The sequence below is a fragment of the Nothoprocta perdicaria genome, unplaced genomic scaffold (genome assembly GCF_003342845.1).
Source record: "Nothoprocta perdicaria isolate Ctin4 unplaced genomic scaffold, notPer1 scaffold_1, whole genome shotgun sequence".
In the NCBI taxonomy this organism is placed as follows: Eukaryota; Metazoa; Chordata; class Aves; order Tinamiformes; family Tinamidae; genus Nothoprocta; species Nothoprocta perdicaria.
In genome coordinates, this window is record NW_020454093.1 from 11,682,634 (window position 1) to 11,702,709 (window position 20,076).

Below are 20,076 nucleotides of genomic sequence, written 5' to 3' on the forward strand. Positions count from 1 at the left end.
CAATTTTGATCTAGGGTATTTCATTATGGTACCTATTCTACAGCTAATGATATCCCAAAACCTAATATCTTTATCCAAGATCAATTAACCATTCCAAGATTTGCCAGCCTTAAGCTTGTCTGGTTATTGGATATTTAAAAAAAACTGATGCATTACTTTTAGTCTGCATATTTTACAAATTCACATAGACTAATCTTCTGCCAGTTTGCCTTCTCTTTCCTCTACATGATCTGCTATTGAGGGGTTTCTTGTCTACTTTCAATCCTCAGAATTTCTTATGTTCTTTACACCTCCTGTGCTGCTCATACATCTCTTTTCCCTTCAGCTACCAATATTAGTCAAAGTAGCACTTTTCAGTGAATTCTATCTTCAGGGCTGTCTGGCTGTCACTCTGCAAAGATATTCACAGAGACTTCATCATCACATTCATTCACTCATATTTATCATCTGTTTTTCTTTTTTTTCTGGAGCCAGCTCTCCATGCCTCACCCTTTCATTTATAACTGATCACAGCCTTCATGTCTCTCTCATGTATCTAGGTTTTCATTATTTTACTATTTTTGCAAACTTGTGGTCCAGCACAGTGGCTGAATGTGCGTCATAACTTCTCTGCATTTCTGTCACAAGTTGCTACTTAAAACAAAACATCACAGTCCCTGTGTCTGGTCCCACTCCAGGATCCTTTTCAGCAGTCTCATTCAGAAGGCAATTAAAATGGTCTCATAATTAGTGTGTCCCTGTTCAYATAATAAACCAGTGACGAAGGCTGGATTCAGAAATAAAATGGGATTGACCTTATCTTTCATTTTATATCATTCTAATATTTATAGATATGTACATATATAGCTGACATTGTAAATCTGCTGAATTCTAACACATATAATCACTCAGGGTTCAATCATGCATTTCTCTAAGAAATCTAAATAAATCTTCAGCTGTTTATAAATATTCTTTTTTTCTCCCTTTAAGGTGTTATTTATACGTAAAGTAACAATGTTTAGGGTTTCTTTGTTGTTAGAAAAAAAAATAGGAGTTTGTTATTTATCCTGTGTCGTAATATACAGTAGTACTCCATTGAATCAAATTAGAAAAATCAAATTAGAGGCAAACAGAAATTACTAAAAAACTCTAAACATAATTTCAGAGTGAGTATTTCAAGCTTGCTATCTGTGATTTATCCAGTATAATCAGTAAGATTTAATTTAAGCCACTTAATCATTTTATAGAGAGATGCTTTGAACCAAGGGCTTTTAATTCATAATAAGAAGTAACTGTTAACCTAGTAATTAAGAAGATAACAGTATTTCTGATCCAGAGCTCTTGGAGAGCTTTAAAATAACTCAGTGAACAAATCACCACTGATTTTTAAATAACTGTTTTCCTGGTTGTTGTTGTTTTTGTGACAGCTAAACTGTCTGTGTTAGGCCTGGATAAAGTGCATTCTCTTGGGAGTTACCTCAGCCGCTGACTTAATTATTTTGGCCATTCAGGTTTGCTGTGCACAGAGAACTGGAGAAGGAGGAAGAAGACAAAGAGGGAGAGAGGACAGAAAATTTCTGGCCTGTTGCACATAATAATTTCTCAGTGGCAGTATTCTTAGCATGAAACTCTGCTTCTCATTAAATGAGGACAAATCAGAATTGGTCAATACATAAATTTATGGCCAGACCATAACTTTATAGTTCTCCTAAGGCATGTTAAGCTTTTCCTGCCACTCAGTTCTTTGTTTCAGTATTGTATTGTAGCCCCCAGTTAATCCCTCGCTACCTTCAWACACAGACCTTTGCTCCCTCGCTTCATCCATAGCCTTCTCTCCCCACAGCAAGGCRAACTAGCTTGAGGAGCTGTCACATGCTGGTTTGCATCCTGACTGAAGTATTTTCACACAAGAAAAGCACCCAAATTAAATATATTACATTTTGCCTGATGTAAGTCACATAAATGTAAGTGTAACTGGCTGGCTGTCAAATTCTATCATCTCCCTCTCCCCCTCTCTTTTTCTTTGTCTCTCTCATATTCAGCTACTCTTCATTGAAATCTGGTGAATCAGGCCTGAGAATAGCAGCACTCTTTTCTGCACATTTCTAAAACAAAATAATATTAATCTGGCAATTGGGTGAGACCTCATTGACTTTGGTGTATATAATAAGTACTCTTCATTTAGAACAAGTATAAGTAGCATTTGAGCTTCTTTTGGAAGGATATAGTAGAAAAATATCGTAGCCGCCACACAGGTCACATACAAAGTCAATCACRTATTTATTGGTGTTAGCAAATGATTTAACTGTAACTTCAGCACATGGCACAAGAATGAAYATGGTTTCCAGGATCAACACATTACCAGATGGAGGAGGTAACTGGAAGCTTAAGGGTTAGTGGAAAAACAGTGCTATAAATTATATAAACCCATGAGCAAAGCAAACTAGACAGAGTTTTGCATTTAGCAAAACCAACTTTCTCCTGTTTCTTAATCATTGTTTCAGAAAGACAGGGTGTTTCCTTCATTCATTGTGCAAGAGGCATGCTGACTAATTCTCACCCTTTTCCTGTGTACTAACACAAGGTTCAGAAACAGAAAGGTACCAGTAGATTTTGTAAACTGTGCATCACTGAGGAGTCATGTTTCTGTCAAAATTTAACAAAACACATATTTAAACATACAGTCTCATTGGTGTAATGGAACAACTTGAAATTTGAAAAGGTTTTGCTGAAACAACATTTCATTGTCAAGTGTCATCAGCACAACATAGTATTGGGTGAATTTAGTATTAGCATGTATTTCTCACACACATACCCACACATATAAGAATGAATATATTAGGTTACTGGGGGACAGAAAGTTAAAATAGTGATCATTATATTCATTTGAAAATTGTAATTATTTCAGTTAACAAAAGAGGTTTCTATAGCAACTGWTATATCATATAGCACTAATTTCATGTTATCTTATGTAATGAACAGTGGTTGTTTTTTTTTTTTAATGCAGTTAGGAATTTTGTTCAGCAGTAGTCACTGTGAGTGGAAGGAAAAACTTCAAGAGGTAGAATTTGGTGAGCTAGCCCAAACTTTAGGTCCTTATCTGAATTATCAGAACTTTAGAGGCTTTTGAAATTAGCCAGCTATCTCACAATTACACACTTCCTTACAACATTGCCTGTATCTCCATTCTCATTTTGATACTCCTCATCTTTTTCCCTGCTGGAAACCAAAATTAAAAGGCATAGAACATTTTAGAACACTACAGAAGATTAATGCTTAATTCACTTAAAAAATAGCCCAGTTCAGGAATGGATGGATAGTTGCAGGACTGAAAGCATAGTTGCGTGTTGTTTTTTTTCTTTTTCTTTCTTTCTTTTGCTCTTATTTAATCTTCTAAATATATTAAAAGACCCAGAGAAGCATAAGATCCTCAGAACTGCTCTCCCATAACCTCAATTAAATCAATTAACAACCCCAGAAAAAGATGGCTATCCTTCATCAGACTGACTTTATTGGAGGTTTGGTTGAACCATATATTCTCAAAAGGATTATCCTGTCTGCATTTGAATTTAATGTAATAATAATTCTGAAGCATAAAAAATGCACATAAGGAGTTGAATATAAAATTCTAATCAAGTAGGGAATAATAGAAAAGTATGCAGAAGGCCAACATTTAATCAAAGAAGCCAAAAAGCAATTGATCAAACCTATATCTCTTCAGCTTGCAAATACATAAAAAGATTTACTTTCTTTTAGGAAGCAGTAGTACTATCATATGCACTTTTTAAGTCAGTCTTAAGTTCTGATGAAGAGATCAGGAAGGAAGGAAGGAAGGAAGGAAGGAAGGAAAGATCAGTTTCAACTTTCAACTCAGTTTTGGCAGAATCCTAGCAGAGGATTTAATTTAACATTTAGCTGGAAAGCATATTTATTCCTCCCTTCTTTTTGTCTGCTTAAATCAGTTAATCTCATGGCTGATTGTACGGTTTTCTGAGGGTCTTGGGGATCTCAATGGTTTGAAATGTAAATACACAAGCTGCCAAGTGGCTTTCAAGGCATCCAAGATTATGTGGATGGCCTTTGCCCTGGACATCACTATGTTTTCAGGATTTGTGCTTTGTCTGTAGATGAAACATGCATGTAGGTTACCTCAGATCAGAGAATTCTTGGTCTTCTAAAATATAGCCACAGGGTAGCTATGTGCCTTGATCTGCAATATCCAGCTGTGTTAACCAGGCATCAAAATATAAAAATCCTGAAGAAAAGACAATTATGTTTCTCAGTGTAGCTCTAGACATAAATTATAGTATCCAAGCACATAGTAACCTATTGTAAGTGAAGTCCAAGCAAGCTTTGCATGTTAAAAGTGCTCTTGTTCCAACATGGAGACAGCAGGTTTAYGTCAAGAAGTCAGCCTGGCCACAGTGAATCACTAGGCTGTATTTCTTTGAAGAGAACTCTAGAAAAAGATCAATGCAGCTGAAAAAATGAAAAAGTCATGGAAATGCCATGTTCAAAAAGAAATATGTGCATATGTTACTTTTACTTATCTGAATGAGCAAAATGTTTTTAAGTGGTAGATTCTGTATAGATGATTAAATGCAATGTACCAATGCAAATTGAATAAACAATTTCAAGTGCACCAGAAATTAAGACTCTTGCTCCATATGGATTTTCTGGCTTTAAACAAGTTGTGAGCTATGTAGTCATTCCCTCAATAAGGATACTAATCCTAGTCCTCCTGAGTGCGTATTGTGAACCCTATTGTAAAACTCTTTTACCTAATGTAAAACATGTTGAACTTAGGTTCTGTGAAATGCCTTTCTGACAAATTTGACTGTTGAATTAAAAAGTTACAGGCAAGCAAGAACACATATAGTGTATAACTCCTTAAAAAACAGCTCAAGTATATTTAATCTGCTCATATACCCCCAAATACCTCAATATCATACTTCTKTTTTTCATAGTTCTCCCTTAATTACTTTCTCAATATTTTTTCCTTTATGATTCTCTCCTAAGAGATGAAATAGCTTTCTCAATAAGGTGACATTCCACTCAGTGACCAGGATATTAAGACTCCTTCAACTTCTTTTTCAGTTCTTTCTCCTCTCAGAAAAATAAAAAAGCTGAGTAAACACTCCAGAGAAAAAATGCAGCAGATTTTGACAGTACTATGTAGAAGTGACCTAATGAAATTATTTTGATGTAGCTATGCCGACTTTGATGGTCAATGTATGAAGGACGTGGCTTGTCAATGGTGGAAGTAGTGGCTTTTATGTGACCAGGTGGGATAGCAGACAACCTTTTAGGCACACAAGTCTTTCAAGAACTTTGTTTTTTCCATCGCTATGAGTGGGGCAGACTGCTGTGAGCACTGCCCTCAGCTGGAGCACCATGCCTGGCTCCTGGCCACAGCTGCCTTCCCTCCAGCTCTACCACACTGTGTTGCACCAGGCTCAGTGCTGGTCACATCCYGGTTACAGCCAAAGCAGCCTCGTGGCTGCCCCTGTAAATGTGACATCTTGAGACACGCTGGTGCAGTCATCCAAAAATGGCAGGCAGACCGAATCATGCAAAATGGTAATTTTTGATGATTTAATATCACCTGGAGAAAATGGCCAGGAAGCCCAAGATGAGTACTAAACGTAAAGCAGACTGTAGCACCTCCAATTTAGTTCTTATGTAACGGAGATCAATATTTGAACTAGATCAACACTTGCTCTATTTAGGTCTGAATCATTCTTTCCCTTTAACCACTTTAGCAATATAATGTGTTCCTAATCCTTTCCTAAGGCTTCACTTGGTATTTTCTTGCTGTAGAAGGGAAKAAAAAAAGCTTTATTATTTGTTCTAATTAAGACATCAGTTTGTAGAGCATAAGCTGGTTGCAATCTGGCTCCAAAGTTTTAAAGAAAATATGAGTAAAAGATTTTTCTTTGCACAGAAAAAGTCAACTTACATTTTGATAGCTTCTTCTTCTGGTACTTKTGTTTTAAAACACCAAACTGCTTCTCCCAGTGCTTTCTGAATCACATAAAACATTCTTAATAATCTTTACTGTTTCTTTTTCCCTTAGATGCTATTTAAAGTAATACACAAGAACTTGAAATTGCAGCACTGCCTGTGATTAAGACTCACAGAAATGTTTTTCCTTGCCCTGAATGGTCTTATATTTAAATAAAAGAATACTATAGAAAAACAAAGCACTTAAAAATGACACATTTCCTCTCTCTCAGTAATTTTCCACCTTCTAACATCTTAAATAAGGAAAGTTTGTACTTTAGTGTAAACTTGCACAAAAACCTAATTACCACAGCAGGGTGGATATGCAGCTATGCTCATAGTTTCCTTAGACAACTCGGACTGAGCAGATTATGTATGTGCATACATGGATGTATCTTGATATAGATTTTATAGCAAAAGAGCATGGTGAGCATTTTGCTGTGTTTCCTCAGAAAAGACCAGTTCTTCTCCTTCTGYTTTCGGGTGGGTCAGTGTGGAAGCCTGCATTCTCACCTCTGTGCTCTGCTATGAAGTTATTAAAATATGTTACTAATAACTTCTCTTATTTTTTCCTATTTCYTTTTTACTTTCTTCATCTGCTCCACCTTTCATTTTTATTCTGAACACTTGTTGCCCAGCTCCTCTGCTTTTACTCTTTCAGGAACTTCAGTTTCTCAGTCTCCTCTTTGAAGTCAACCTTCCTCCCTCTTGTGGATTCTTCTAGATCCATTGCATTTGCTCTTTTTGTTTTCCTCTCCTTCTCTCCATCTCAGTGATACTCCACCCAGTTTTGTTTTTCTTTCTTCTTGATCATGGCTAGTTGAGCCTTTTACTCTCSTTGCCTTTTCAGTGCTTATTCAACATCATTTCTCCAATTTCAGCTCTTTTTTTCTTTTCGTTAGAGATTTCCTTTCTCTGCCTCCTAGGTGCAAGAGGGAGCTTTTTCACTTTCAGGAACAGAAACCAAGCAGCAAGTCTACTCAAAAGACCCTGAGCAAGGCAATAAAAATAATAGATATCGGCATCTTTCTGCCAATACTAAGATAGACAATCTCATATAGAAATGAGAATGTAGCTTGGGGCTCCTCTGCAATACCACAATACTGTGAGCAGAGGGAGCAGAGAAGAAGCTTTCCTTGACAAAGAACCAGAGGCTGAAGCATTTGCTGGGAGAAGTTCCTTGCTACCTATTTAGATGAGAAAGAGAACCGGCTTTTCTTCAGCCCTTTAGAAAAACAAGCAAGTCAGGTTGGATCTCTTTAGTATTTATCCTATCATATGGCATTTATTTAAAGCAATAACTTGGGACTACTCCACTTGACTTAGCAGAATTCACTGATTAAAAATGCCAGTGGCACATATCACTTAGTTCACACTGTACAGAGCTATTGTCAAAGATTGTTTTCATAGTCTGACAAACATTGGTTTTATATTCCTACTTACTTTAAAGAAAAAAAAAAAAAGACTAGGCCTTTTTTTTTTTTTTTTTTTAAGCTGATTTTCTGATGTCAAATGCATAAAATGGTAGTACCATAGTATATGGTAGCATTAGGAGCACCTGTCATTTTCTATGCTCAGGGGGAGTCACAGCCAGACTGTTCCTTACTCTTAATGAGCAGGAATGGAAGACTCCAAATCATTATAAAATTCAGGGCTCTTTGCTTCCCATCCTTTCTGGCTTCTATTCTTCCTATGTATTCCTCAATACTTCAACTTTCTCGCAGCCCTGAGGAAGTATATTCATCTCAGTTCCTTCTCATCCTGTCTTAATCCAATACCTTTACAATTAGCTGTGGAGTTCGTACATGATACAGTGTTCCAGACATAATAAAATACTCATAAGAAGAGGACCTATGGAAATCTGAGAAGGTGAGAGAGAGTCAGTACAATGATGAAAGGGGAATGTTGTTCTATTTCCATTGCTCATAAATAATTCTTAGTTAAAATATTCCTGGTGGAATCATATTCCCACTGAATTCAGTTGAAGTTTAGTGATTGACTTCAAGATGTAACATCTTACACTTCATTCACTCTATCTTTAACCCAATAAYTCTGGAATTAATGCTGCCTTAAACAATAATTGTATAAAATTATGTAATTTATTTATGACCTTAGAAGGAAGAAAAAGAAAAGAATATGTAATGTGTATCTCAGTAGAGAGTTTTGATGCTGTTGAGACCAAGGTCAAAGGGAATTGCTCCATAGCTCTATGTCAAAACTCAGTGTTCACTTCTGCCTAGAGACACTTCTATTTCCACCTTGTCATTATATAATGACACTTCCTTGAGGGATTGTCAGAAGATATCGTAAGTCTCTCCTACGAGTAGCAAAAGGAAGTCATTTTACTCTTTTTTTGTCACCAATGGAAAATAATTTTTGCTGGAGATAACTACTTGCTGTTTCCCGAGTGTCTAGTGATACATTTTGATTCACTTTTTTTTTTTTTGCTGTTTCCACTGGATTTATTTTGAAAGAATGTAATTTATCTGGGAAAGGTAGTTATTGTTTCACTCTTATATCATGCCCATGCCTCTTAAATGCAGTAGTCTCACCTTCATCCCTGATGGCAGACTGAAGTACCTGTCAAACTTTGATTCTGATGCTTAAAAATCTGTGGAATTATCTGAATTTAGGAGGACAATTGAGTTAGAGATCATTTAGGCAAACCTAACACCTACAAGTCCATGGTCCCTGATAGGATGCACCCACAAGTGCTAAGGAAAACCTGTGGATGTCATTGCTAGGCCACTCTCAGTCATCTGTGAAAGGATGTAGAGAATGGGTGCCTGAAGACTAGAGGAAAGCTACTGTTACTCCAGCCTTCAAAAAGGACCCAGGCAACTAAAGCTTCCCGGAAAGGTGATGAAACAGCTCATTCTGGATGCCACCTCTAAGCATGTGAAGGATCAGAAGGAGATCAGCAGTATCAGCACGGCTTCACCAAGGGAAAATCGTGCTTAACCAACCTGATAGCCTTCTGTGAGGAAATGACTGGCTAGGCAGATGAGGGGAGAGAACTCAAAGTTTTCTACCTTGAATTCAGTAAGACTTTTGACACTGTCTTCCATAGCATAGGGAAGCATAGGCAGCTCAGGAAGCATGGGCTAGAGGAGTGAACAGCAAGGTGGACTGGAAACTAGCTACATGGCAGAGCTCRGAGAGGTGTGATTTGTGGTGCAAAGTCTACTCGGATGCCTGTGGCTAGTGGTGTAATCAGTCAGTACTGGCTCCAGTCTTCTTCAGCTTATCCATCAATGACCTGAATGAAGGGAAGCATGCACTCTCAGCAGTTTTGCTGATGATAAAAACTGGAAGGARTATCTGGTACACTGGAGGTCTGTGCTGTCATTCAGAGGAACCTCAKCAGACTAGAGAGGTGGGCAGTTGTTCTGCCCATGAAGTTCAAGAAGACTTCCTCACTATGACTGAGCACTGGAACAGGTTGTCTGGAGAAGTTGTGAAGTCTCCTGAGTTTCCTTCCTTGGAGATATTCCAAATCTGTGTATTTTGTTTTGCTTTGTTTTGTTTTGTTTTTTGAAGTTCGAAAAACATTTGTAAMTTTTTGGTGCTGTTCTAGTAAAAACATGCGCAGCGTAAGCTCTGTAAATGCAAATGGTTTTGGTGGGAAACAACCCATACGTGTAGCACTTAGGAAGGTGCTTTGTAGGAATTATAGCAGTCACAGGAAGATGGCAGGGCTTCCTGGCTTAAAGGGTCCACTGCACATGAATTTCTTTGAAGGACAAGAGAATGTGCCTCTGTGTTTAGTGATATGAATTAAACTCTGGGATGGGAATTTTTCTGTTGATGTCAGGGTTCCACAGCCAAATATAATGTACATTTRTGTTATCACTGCACTTTCAAGGATATTTGCAGCAACATCAGAAAGATGTTACTGGTGTAATATTTAAAGACGCATAAATTTTCTACTGGGATAACTTTTATCACTTAATAGATTTACTGCAGCCCGAAGTTATACATGTTCTTTTCCATGTGGCAGCCAGTGTAATTCCTATTACATTTTTGTCCCTTTCTTTTTTGTCCCTTTTTCTGTCCCTTATTTTTTTTCTTGAAAGGCAAGGAGAATAATAAATAATCTGTGACAATCACCTAAAAAAGACATTTGACCTTATTAAAATATATCATTACTGCACTATTGTTTCAATCACTTCACTAGATACAGATGAAAATTTAATAAGACTGAATATTATGCAAAAATATGAAAACATAAAAATCCAATAAGTGCATAAAAATAACTTTAWGAAAAAAAAGCCATCATTGACCACCATAAAATGTATTTGTTTGCTGACTATTCTTACTATTTTGTTTCCTTCCCAATTAGGAGATTGTCAACTTCAACTGTCGCAAGTTGGTTGCTACGATGCCTCTTTTTGCTAATGCAGACCCAAATTTTGTGACTGCCATGCTAAGCAAGCTGCGATTTGAGGTGTTCCAGCCTGGCGATTACATTATTCGAGAAGGGGCTGTGGGTAAGAAGATGTATTTCATTCAGCATGGTGTCGCTGGAGTCATCACCAAATCCAACAAGGAGTTGAAGCTGACTGATGGCTCCTACTTTGGAGGTAAGTAGGAAGAAAATGAGTGATAACATTGAAGTGACTGCACTAGAATAAAACATGCTCAAACATCAGACATATAGAGACATCAGAATAAGTCTGCTGAACGTCTGTTGCCCGGGTAATTCCAAAGGTGGGGAAGAGTGCATTAAGTATGTCTGAATAATACATTTTGAGTCKGCTTGCTACTGAAAGGATAGCTATTGAAGCTATTGAACATACAGATAACCTTCCTGAAATATTGCCTTCAATTAAATTGTCCTGAATTTTGGTGTAGATTTGAGTTAAGATTGCTACTATTTAACAGACTGCATTTAGATAAACATATAATAATTTGCACGGTAATTTTGCAGCTATTTAAAGGTAAAATAAACAGAATTCATCTTCCTTAAAATTGAAGAACAATTTTTAGTCATGAATATAAAGCAATTCTAAAYGGTAAAAATCTCTGTAAGAATTGCAAAAATAGAAAGTGGATAAAAGGCCATTATTTATATGGAATATTTTGATATTCTTCGTGAATATTTCAGACTATTATTAGTGCATTTTTGCTGAATTTTAGCATGCAGCATTGATTAACCTTCTGGTATATGAAAGTATAAGAACCTGGATTCCCTCTTTGACTAGACATGAATTTTAGTACTAATTAAATTAACCCTAATGAAAAATAGATTTTCATTTAGATGAAAGTATTTGAACATTCATATTTGGATTTCCTTTTTCATACAGCAATTGACCAATATGAAAATCATGTTCCTGTGATTGTAAATTGTCTTTGTGAAACAGAATAGGTGTCTGTATCTTGGTGCAGGAACACCAAGGTGTAGCAGCAAGGCTGGTTTCCAGAAGCTGATTGAACATTTGTGTGTACAGCCCATGACAGTTACAGTTAGCTGATTTTTTTTTTTTTTGGTTAATTTTTTGTTGAATAGCATGAATCATCTCAGAATTGAGTCTAAAGCCTTTTAGAAAATGTTAAATTGAAAGCCTAATCAGTGGCATTTAGCTGGTACATTAAAGTGGAGCGCTTATAAAAGTGAATTGGTCTCAGTTAGTGTTTGAATTGGGCTGTAGAGTTACTCAACTAATCCCATTTTAGAATAAAATACTGAAAAAAAAACTCCTGGTGATCTGGCCAACAGGCCTTGTCACTCCACAGTAGCCTTTGCAAGGTGATTTGTACCAGCATTTGTAAAAGCATTTTGATAAAGGAGTCTTATGCTTATCCCACAGACTTAAACTGTAGATGCTGAAGAGATGAGACTTAGGAGAAAGAGAAGGTAAATGCTCTGAAGAAACAGAGCAATCTTGTTGTTGGTTCCCTCTGTGCTTAGCAGTGTCCTAGTTTATGAAAATGAGTTTGCAAGTGCCTGTGTTCTGAATCTGGCTATAATACTCTTGTGAACCAGTAGAGGATCAGAGGATATTGCCACATGAAAGTATTTTACATAACTGTCAGCCTGTTGTTATAGTCCAAACGACTGCTCAGCTCATCCTGTTTATCCACTACCCTTCTTAACCAAATGTATATAAAAAATAAGCCATTTGCAACATCCTGACACCACGAGAATTTATGACACTGTGTACCAAAGGAGCTTTGCTCATGCAAACCATAAGGACACAGGATGTAAAAATGAGGACAAATGCATCTGGAAAGTGCCCAAAATATCACAGCTGAAAAGAGAAGAAACAAATTACACATCTGATAACTGCTGATTGAAAAGATTCAGTTTATCAAAGCAAAAACAAACAAAAAAAAACCCTAAAAAATTTCTCTCTAGAGAACCATGTATCAGAGTATAAGGAAAAATTCCTGACAGGATTAGCCAAGGATGTGGCTAAAGAGCATCATCAGTACCAGCCAAAGTGCACGCAGTTGACTTGGAGGGAAGCACATCCACAAGGTGGTACCTCCAGACAGCTTTCCAGAGGTCAGGGCTTGACGGCCATCAGTCCCTTTCCTCATCTGGCACACAGACTTCTCTCCTGTGGATGGAAGGAGCAAGTACAAGGCAGCAGCCACAGAAACATTGTGGTTAGTTCCTTGGGAAGAGCCTCACTTAACCTTTATTCACAAATCACTCCTGAACTTTGGATGCAGGAGCATTTTCAGTCCAGCACAATGTGCCATGCAGATTTTCATCCCAACAATTATTTTCATGCTGCTAATTGAAGAATATGATCATCCCACAAATTTACTACATTTACAAGAATGAATTCCATAATAATTTCTGTTATGATTCTTTTTGATAGGCCTTCCCTGTTTTCCTCTCCTCATTTTGATGGAATATATGAAGTATGCATTAGGGAAACCTGCTTTGAAGAGGCAGAAATGCTGACCAGTGTATACTCCATCAAATCTACAGTCAAGATACTGAAAAATAAAATCACCTATATTTTGGAATAGCAAAGTATCATATATTAGGGAAAAGAAAAGTGTGATTTGAGTTTGGTTAAAAAAAGTCTTAAAGAAATTGTCATATGTATTATGTAGTGAATAGACATTAATCAGTGAAAGGGTTGTTTCATAAGGATTTAGGAGCATGGTTTCTTTTGCCTTTTAGTAGAACTTACAAAAACTGTAAGTTTAATTGTTCAGTGCCCTTTCTTTCAGACCTTGTCCTCCTGTGGCATGCGTGTTTGGGTTTTAGAGAAGGGACAAGAGTTCGGGAATGAAGTACATGTTAGTAATTTTCACTACATTTTTCAGTTATATAGTTACTTCTATATAAGTGAAATGGGGTAAACCGTAGGTATCAGCAGAGATTGCAGTTTTTTTTAATGTTCTATATCTGTTTTCATTGGCGCAGTATTTTCATATCTTGTTATTTCAAGCAGATATGGCAATATTCATGAAGATCTTTGAGGATTTCTAATGACTTCTTTCATATTTCTCCTCTATTTTCTAAAGTGGTCTCTACTTCCCCAGGAATAACAATCAGTCAGTGCCACCATCAGCAAAGCAATGAATACATCTTTTCTCTTTATAAATAAGAGTGAATGGAACATATCACACTGAGACTGACAAGAGTTTACAGCTGAGGTGAAACAAGGTGGCCACCCTGAAATGGAAAAATGAGAATTAAAACCTTCACTTTTAGTTTCTTGTGTAGGACAGGCAGAGACATAAAAAAGAGAATGAGTCAGGAGAAAGTTGTCTGTATTAATACATAGGAGACATAGATAGGGGAGGTCAGAAGAGACTAGGAAATAGCATGTGGTCAAATAGAGAGATGAGGACTATGTGGGTAGAAGTCAGGTTTTGAGAGATGCAAAGAAATTGGGGGCAGAGAAAGCTGTAGTGCAGGGCAATGTGGGGGCATTAGGTTGATGGGAAAGACAGGAAAGTAGAGAGAAAAATGGAGCATGTGAACAGGAGGAAAGCATGCAGAGGACAGAAAGTTGGACATCTGCTTGGGGAGGGTGCAGAAGGGAGCTCACAGCTCCCCTTTCAAATGGCAAAGTGGGACCTCACGACATCTGTAACTAAACTGAATTGTAAAGCTGAGATGAACACAATTGAATTCAGCACTCCTGTGAAGGAGAAGAATCGAGAGGCAGAGGAAAATTTGTAAGCAACTGTTTTTTGAGGATGTTCTGACTGCTAAATAATTTGGTTTTGTTATCTTTTTCCTTTTTTTTTTTTTTTTTTTGAATATCTGGAATTTTCAATACTCAAAACTCAATGCAGAAGCATTGTAGTACAGAATGAGACCCCAGATTTTTTTTTCTCTTTGTTTCAAAACCTATTTCTCTTCCTCCTCCTCACTACCTCAGAATTTCAAACTCTTTTATGTTCTAACCATGGTAGGAAATGGAAGAGAGGAAATTGCTGGGTTTTGATCTTATCGAATCTTTTTCTCTGAACGCCAGAGGATTGAATTAGAAATTACTAAAAGACCTTTTTATATTAGGAGGAGTGACTGGACAGATTGTTTATTTCTTCCTCACTAGACAAATATCAAATTGATAAAAGGCAGAGGTTTGAAGCCTTTATAGATGAAGCACAAGAATATGAGTCATTTACTTATAGAGAAGCTATAATAGCTTAATATTGCTAATGAGCCTAATACTAATTACTTGAATTCACTTTTATAAACTGATGTGGTATCAGTGATACCAATGAGTTCTGATTTTTGGTGGAGTGCATGTTTCTAGAACGACTGCATAATAATATTATGTATGTTGGTGATTCAAAATGTCCCGTGATTAATAGCAACAACAAACATGAGAGTGTTGTCATACCCACTTACTAAAGATAAGTTTGTTTTAGTAAAAGTGTTGTCTTTCCAACAATTCTCTCCTCTTACTCATCTGGTTCTACATATGGCTCTTAGGGCTCCTAAAATATCACAGTAAGATCTTGTCTTCCTGACCCAGACACTTTTTTCAGTCAATAGTGTCAAAAGCTGTAAGTTAATGTGCCAGCTCAGCTTTATTCCCAACAAGTATGCAAAATAGCACAACCTTTCCTGGCTTTGTCACACTTACTTGCTTTTTGTTGTAAGGAATTAAGGCCACAGTTTGGTGCAGTTCAGTAGAAAATGCAACCAGCTTCTAAAAATGTGATGAAAACTCTATTTTCCCTGCAAAACCGTGCTTTGTACAGCTGCTTCTCCTTGCCCTCAACAGTGAAACAACTGTTCTGCTTGTCTGTGGCTCAAAATTTTCTATCTTCCCTTCCTACCAGCCCATGGCTCTGCACGTCCTTCTCTCCYCTGGGAAAGGCCTTTTTTCCCTGGCAGGTTGCCACTCACCACTCTTCTGCGTGTGCCCAGCCCCAGCCCTGGGGTGTCTGAGGGTTCACGTCACTTCCCTGCAGGGAATGCAAGGCTCTGGCTTGGAAAAAAATGTGAATAGGTGCATTATGCCATTTTATAACTCGCTGGGTTGTTACCACTGCAAGCTGGCATAAAGGTTAAAGCTGTCCCAAAGCTACTGCAAAGCACATTGATGTGCGGGACTGGTTGCATGATGTTCCTTTCCCCTTCAGCTGCTAGCTCTGTGGAATCAGAAGTAATCTGAGCGTGCAGCCCCAATCCACTTAAGCATGGGCAGAACTGCATTTTGTGCTTAAATGGTGTGTTAGATTGGGGCTGACGCTCCTACGAAGAGAAGGAATAAATCCACCGCTTCCCAACCAGAGAGCATTAAGTAGAACTTCYGAATGGAGGATTTCTGGGAACACATTCAGGTCTCTGTTGTCACTCCTTTCGCTTTCTTGCTGGTGGATGGATGCCTGACTATTCACTGTGGGTCTCATCCTGCTCTTGCTGAAGTCTCTGGCAAAATTCCCCTTTATCCCAATGGATACAAGATAAGGCTTCTGTCCCTACTACTTTTTCTATTCTCCATCTGCTTTCCCACCTGTGTTTATACAGGATTTTCTGGTATTATGCCACCTGAAGTAGCACAATAATTCAATTTGTAGACTAACTAAAACCCACATTGCTAAAAAAGATCTTTTTCTAAGTGTTTCCACATATTTTGGACATAAGGAAGTACATGTAATTTTTTTAAACTTTTTTTTATGATATTTGAATCAGAATTGCTGAACATGGATATGAATATGTAATGATCCACTTCTTGCATTCTAATAGGAGAAAATACATGTTTTTATTTTATTCATTCAGAGGTAGATAGCATCGTTAACTCTGCTGAATATCATTTTTCATATATCAAAATTACATATAAAGCAAATATTTGTACCCACTTCCTAGAATTTGGCGACATATTATAACATTTTGCTTATTTTGCTATTTACTATAACATTGGTATGTCCATGTAGTTCATGAAATACTTTGAATTTTTAAATATTTCATTTTGCTTAAATTATTGAATACTGTTTTAACAGTTATTTCTCCATACTTAGAATTCTACTAAATTGTATCTTGGATTTGCTTCAGCTTGTAGAAGGCCAATTAGACAGAACTACTTTGACCTACCTATTATTTATGGAGCTTTTCCCTATTTCAGAACAGCAACTGTCAGTTTATTTTAGACCAGTGCAGTGGAAAATAATACCATGGGAAATGTTGCGTCACTTCAAATTATATTTTGCCACTTTTTTTTTTTCCTGAGTACACTGTAGGTATTTCTTTTGGCTGAGGTACTTTTAAGCATTTGCCGTATGATATGGATTATAGACAGAGAAAATGCTGTTAAAGTGCCCTATGGTTCACTGCTTTACACCTTGCAATTTATACCTGGACAATACGATATGATACTGTTTTACATATTGCAAAAATAGCGGATATAGTTACTCATAATTCAACGTGGTCATGGATTAAATTTCAGTATTCATACACCAACCCAGTACTGTGTGAAATACATAATTAATTATAAGTGTTTTTTCTGTAGTATGCTTATTCATATTTTTAGTGGCAAGCACACAATTAAATCCTTTACGGGAGAAAGATGTCATATCTCCATACCAGCTCATCCATAAACTAGTTTTCAAATGAACAATATTCATGTCTAAAACATTGTCATCTTTTTCAAAGTAAAGCCTGAATGGAGTCCTAAAAATTAAACAGCTTTTTGGCACAGACTAGTCTGCCATTTTGGTGATAAAACTTCCTCAGTGCCATCAAGGCAGAGCACAGTTCCTTGTGCTGCATCATAACATCATTTTAACATCATAGTTTATATAGAAAATAATAGAAAAACTTTTTTCTATTTGGAAAAATTGCTATTCTAAAATTTGAAGAGATGTTCTAAAAATTCAGAAAGAAAATAATGTACTATGCTAGTGTCAGAAGGTGGAAGTTGATTTAGTTGTAAGAKTTCTATTAATTACCAATGATTAAAACTTATAGTAACATTATAAAACAATATTATAAAACAGTAGTAACAACTATACTACTGATACTTTATGTTATATATAAAATACACTCAGCTCAAATTCTGCAAAGTCATGAATAGTATAAATAACTTTTAATTTGGTCTTTATGGGTAAGACACAACCAAAATGTCACATCAGTGACAGCATACTGTGGAAAAACACAGATAACCCAGAGGAATATTTTGTAACTGCCTATCGCTTTTGCTAGAAGAATTCAATTTAAATATATAGGTCTYCAGAATGCAGAACTGACAGACTCTGATTGTTTGTCTAGTAACTTAATGAAAAAATATAAAGTGCAATATTCTTACAGTCCATTTAAATTCAACTTAAATAGTTTAATTTTTTAATTTTATTGTTTGCCAAAATCAAGATTACAAGAGCATAACATTGAATAGACAGGGAATTCAGAGTCTGTTTTCACAAAGCAATAGACATCCACCTGAATGAAAACACGGATGAATGAATCAAAGTCACTTTTGGCATTTGACTCAACTAGTATYTTCACTTAGGTACTTCATGAAATTTAAGCTTAATATTTTTAAAACATTTTTGTTTTTATCATAAGCATTGGAATGATTGGCCAAATTCCAAATTTTCAAGATAATAAATAGAATATTTTAGTCTCCCTTGGTAGAAAGWAACCTTTGATAAAGTAAAATAGGAGTGTTATGGATGTAGCAGGAGTGCAGGATGCAGCAAATGTTGCTGCTTCTGTTTAGTCATGAAACCTGTAACCACAGCTACTTGCAGTATGTTCAGGTAGAAAGAATAAAGGCAAGTCTGGATAAAATGTAAAGGAACTTTCTCGGCAGAAAATTTTTCACTTTTTATAAAAGCAATTGTATTCTAACCTTGTGTATTTGGCTTGCTTTCTTGACGTAAATGTAATTGCACCAAACTACTTTTCTAGAAAAAAAAAGTACATTCAGCCTACATTATGAAGATTACACTGAAATAAAATTTATCTATATTTATGTTAAAGGAAGTATGAAAACATACCAAAAAATCCAGTTATGTATCAATCTTGACAGAATGTATGTATCAATCATGTCAAAAATTACAAAAATCATTAYAGAGTGGCTAAAAATGTTGAGCTTTTAGCATACATATCTACCTTACATTTGTACCCAAATTGTCCTTTTCTGTATGAAAATTTATCACATTAGACTATATTTTAAAAGCTCTGTTAAGTTGTTTTAATGAATTTCACATGGTATTAATGACAGCTGTGCTGAGTGAGTCTCAAAACATCCAAATTAGTAGCATGGTATAATGCGGCCTTTCTCAAAGCTGCTGCAATGTAGTGTCTTAGAGCTGYAGTCAAGGGAACCGGCTGGTATAAGACTTGCTTGAAGAAACAGCCTTCTCAGAGGTTGGTGGCATAAAAGTAAAATTCAGATCAAAGTAATGAAACCAGCATACTTTAGAGCTTATTGTCAAACTGAGTAAATATGACAAGTTGCTCATCTATTTACTGGCATTTTTAAATAGTAAGAAATAGTAAGAAATCCTCTATAAATCTATCAAAGTTGTTGTTTGGTTTGGGCTAATGGACATGAGGCAATTCTTTTCAGAATGGTTTTCTTCCTCAGAAAACTGGTATTATTTCCAATGAAATAAATGTAACTCTTTGCTGATTATAAAAGCAACCAGAAACAAACAAACAAAAARAATAGACTCTCTGTAATTAGACCACTTACCATACTAAGTCTTTGACATATATACAAAGGTTAAGCAAATGAGAGTTTGCAGGAAAGACCTGGAGGGAAAATACTAATGGAAAGAAATATAGCAAATGAGCAGTTCATCCTCTGCTTGTATGTTAGATAGAAACCTTGTTATGAAATGCCCATAAAGGCCACCTGTCTTCAGCTGCTTCCAACTCATCTGCTGTGAAAGTTCCTCCTTATCTCAGGGCAGCTSCAGAGTTAAAATCTCCTTTTAATACGTGGTGACTGTGTCAAAAGGATAACATCCTGGATGAAAAGAACCGATGCAAAACTTTCTGTAGTGAATGTTGTATCCCTTTTTACCAGAATGGTTTTGTATCCCATCACAGTCTGTATACTGTTGTTTCCTCTCAACTCTTCTGGACAGTCCAGATTGGAAWCCTGACTTCAAACAGCAATAACTGCCTCCCTTTCTCCTTAAGGTCTCTCCTTTGCTGCAGTAATGTTCATATTGAAGAGTGACTAAGTATTGCAAGGTTACTTTACTACAGGACTGAGCACATGCATGTATTTAGCCAAGGAATACCTGAGCCATTTCATTCCTGTCCACTCCACATATCTAGATTTGGAGGATGTCACTTTTTTTCCTCGTAATATTGATTATTGCAAATGTCAATATAGTTTTACAAAACAAACAAAATAAAATCTGTAGTTGTTTGGCATCTCATTTGATCATTATTTTAGAGAAAATAAATCACTTGCTATTAGTCACATTAAGTGTCTGTAATGAACGGTAGCATATCCCTAGGTTTTCCATTTTGTGCACTAGTGCTAATATATTGGAAGATAAAAGGATATGTCAAGAGGTTAGAAAAATATAATTAAAGGTAGATGTAAAGGTAGATGTACTTAAAAAGTAAAAAGAGATAGACATACATAAGTACTTGCTTAAGAAATCGATTTTTTTATTATATGAAACAGCTTTTCTCTGTTTTCTGTG

At 36.4% G+C, this 20,076-nt stretch overlaps 1 protein-coding gene across 1 annotated transcript in view; it reads left to right on the forward strand.

Annotated features, from left to right (window-relative positions):
• Window positions 1–20,076, forward strand: part of HCN1 (hyperpolarization activated cyclic nucleotide gated potassium channel 1) — a 176,966-nt gene that overhangs the window by 148,186 nt on the left and 8,704 nt on the right. Inside the window, exon 6 of the mRNA XM_026038248.1 lies at window positions 10,325–10,565. Within this exon, the coding sequence (XP_025894033.1) occupies window positions 10,325–10,565 (241 nt within the window). The remainder of the gene's footprint in view (window positions 1–10,324; window positions 10,566–20,076) is intronic.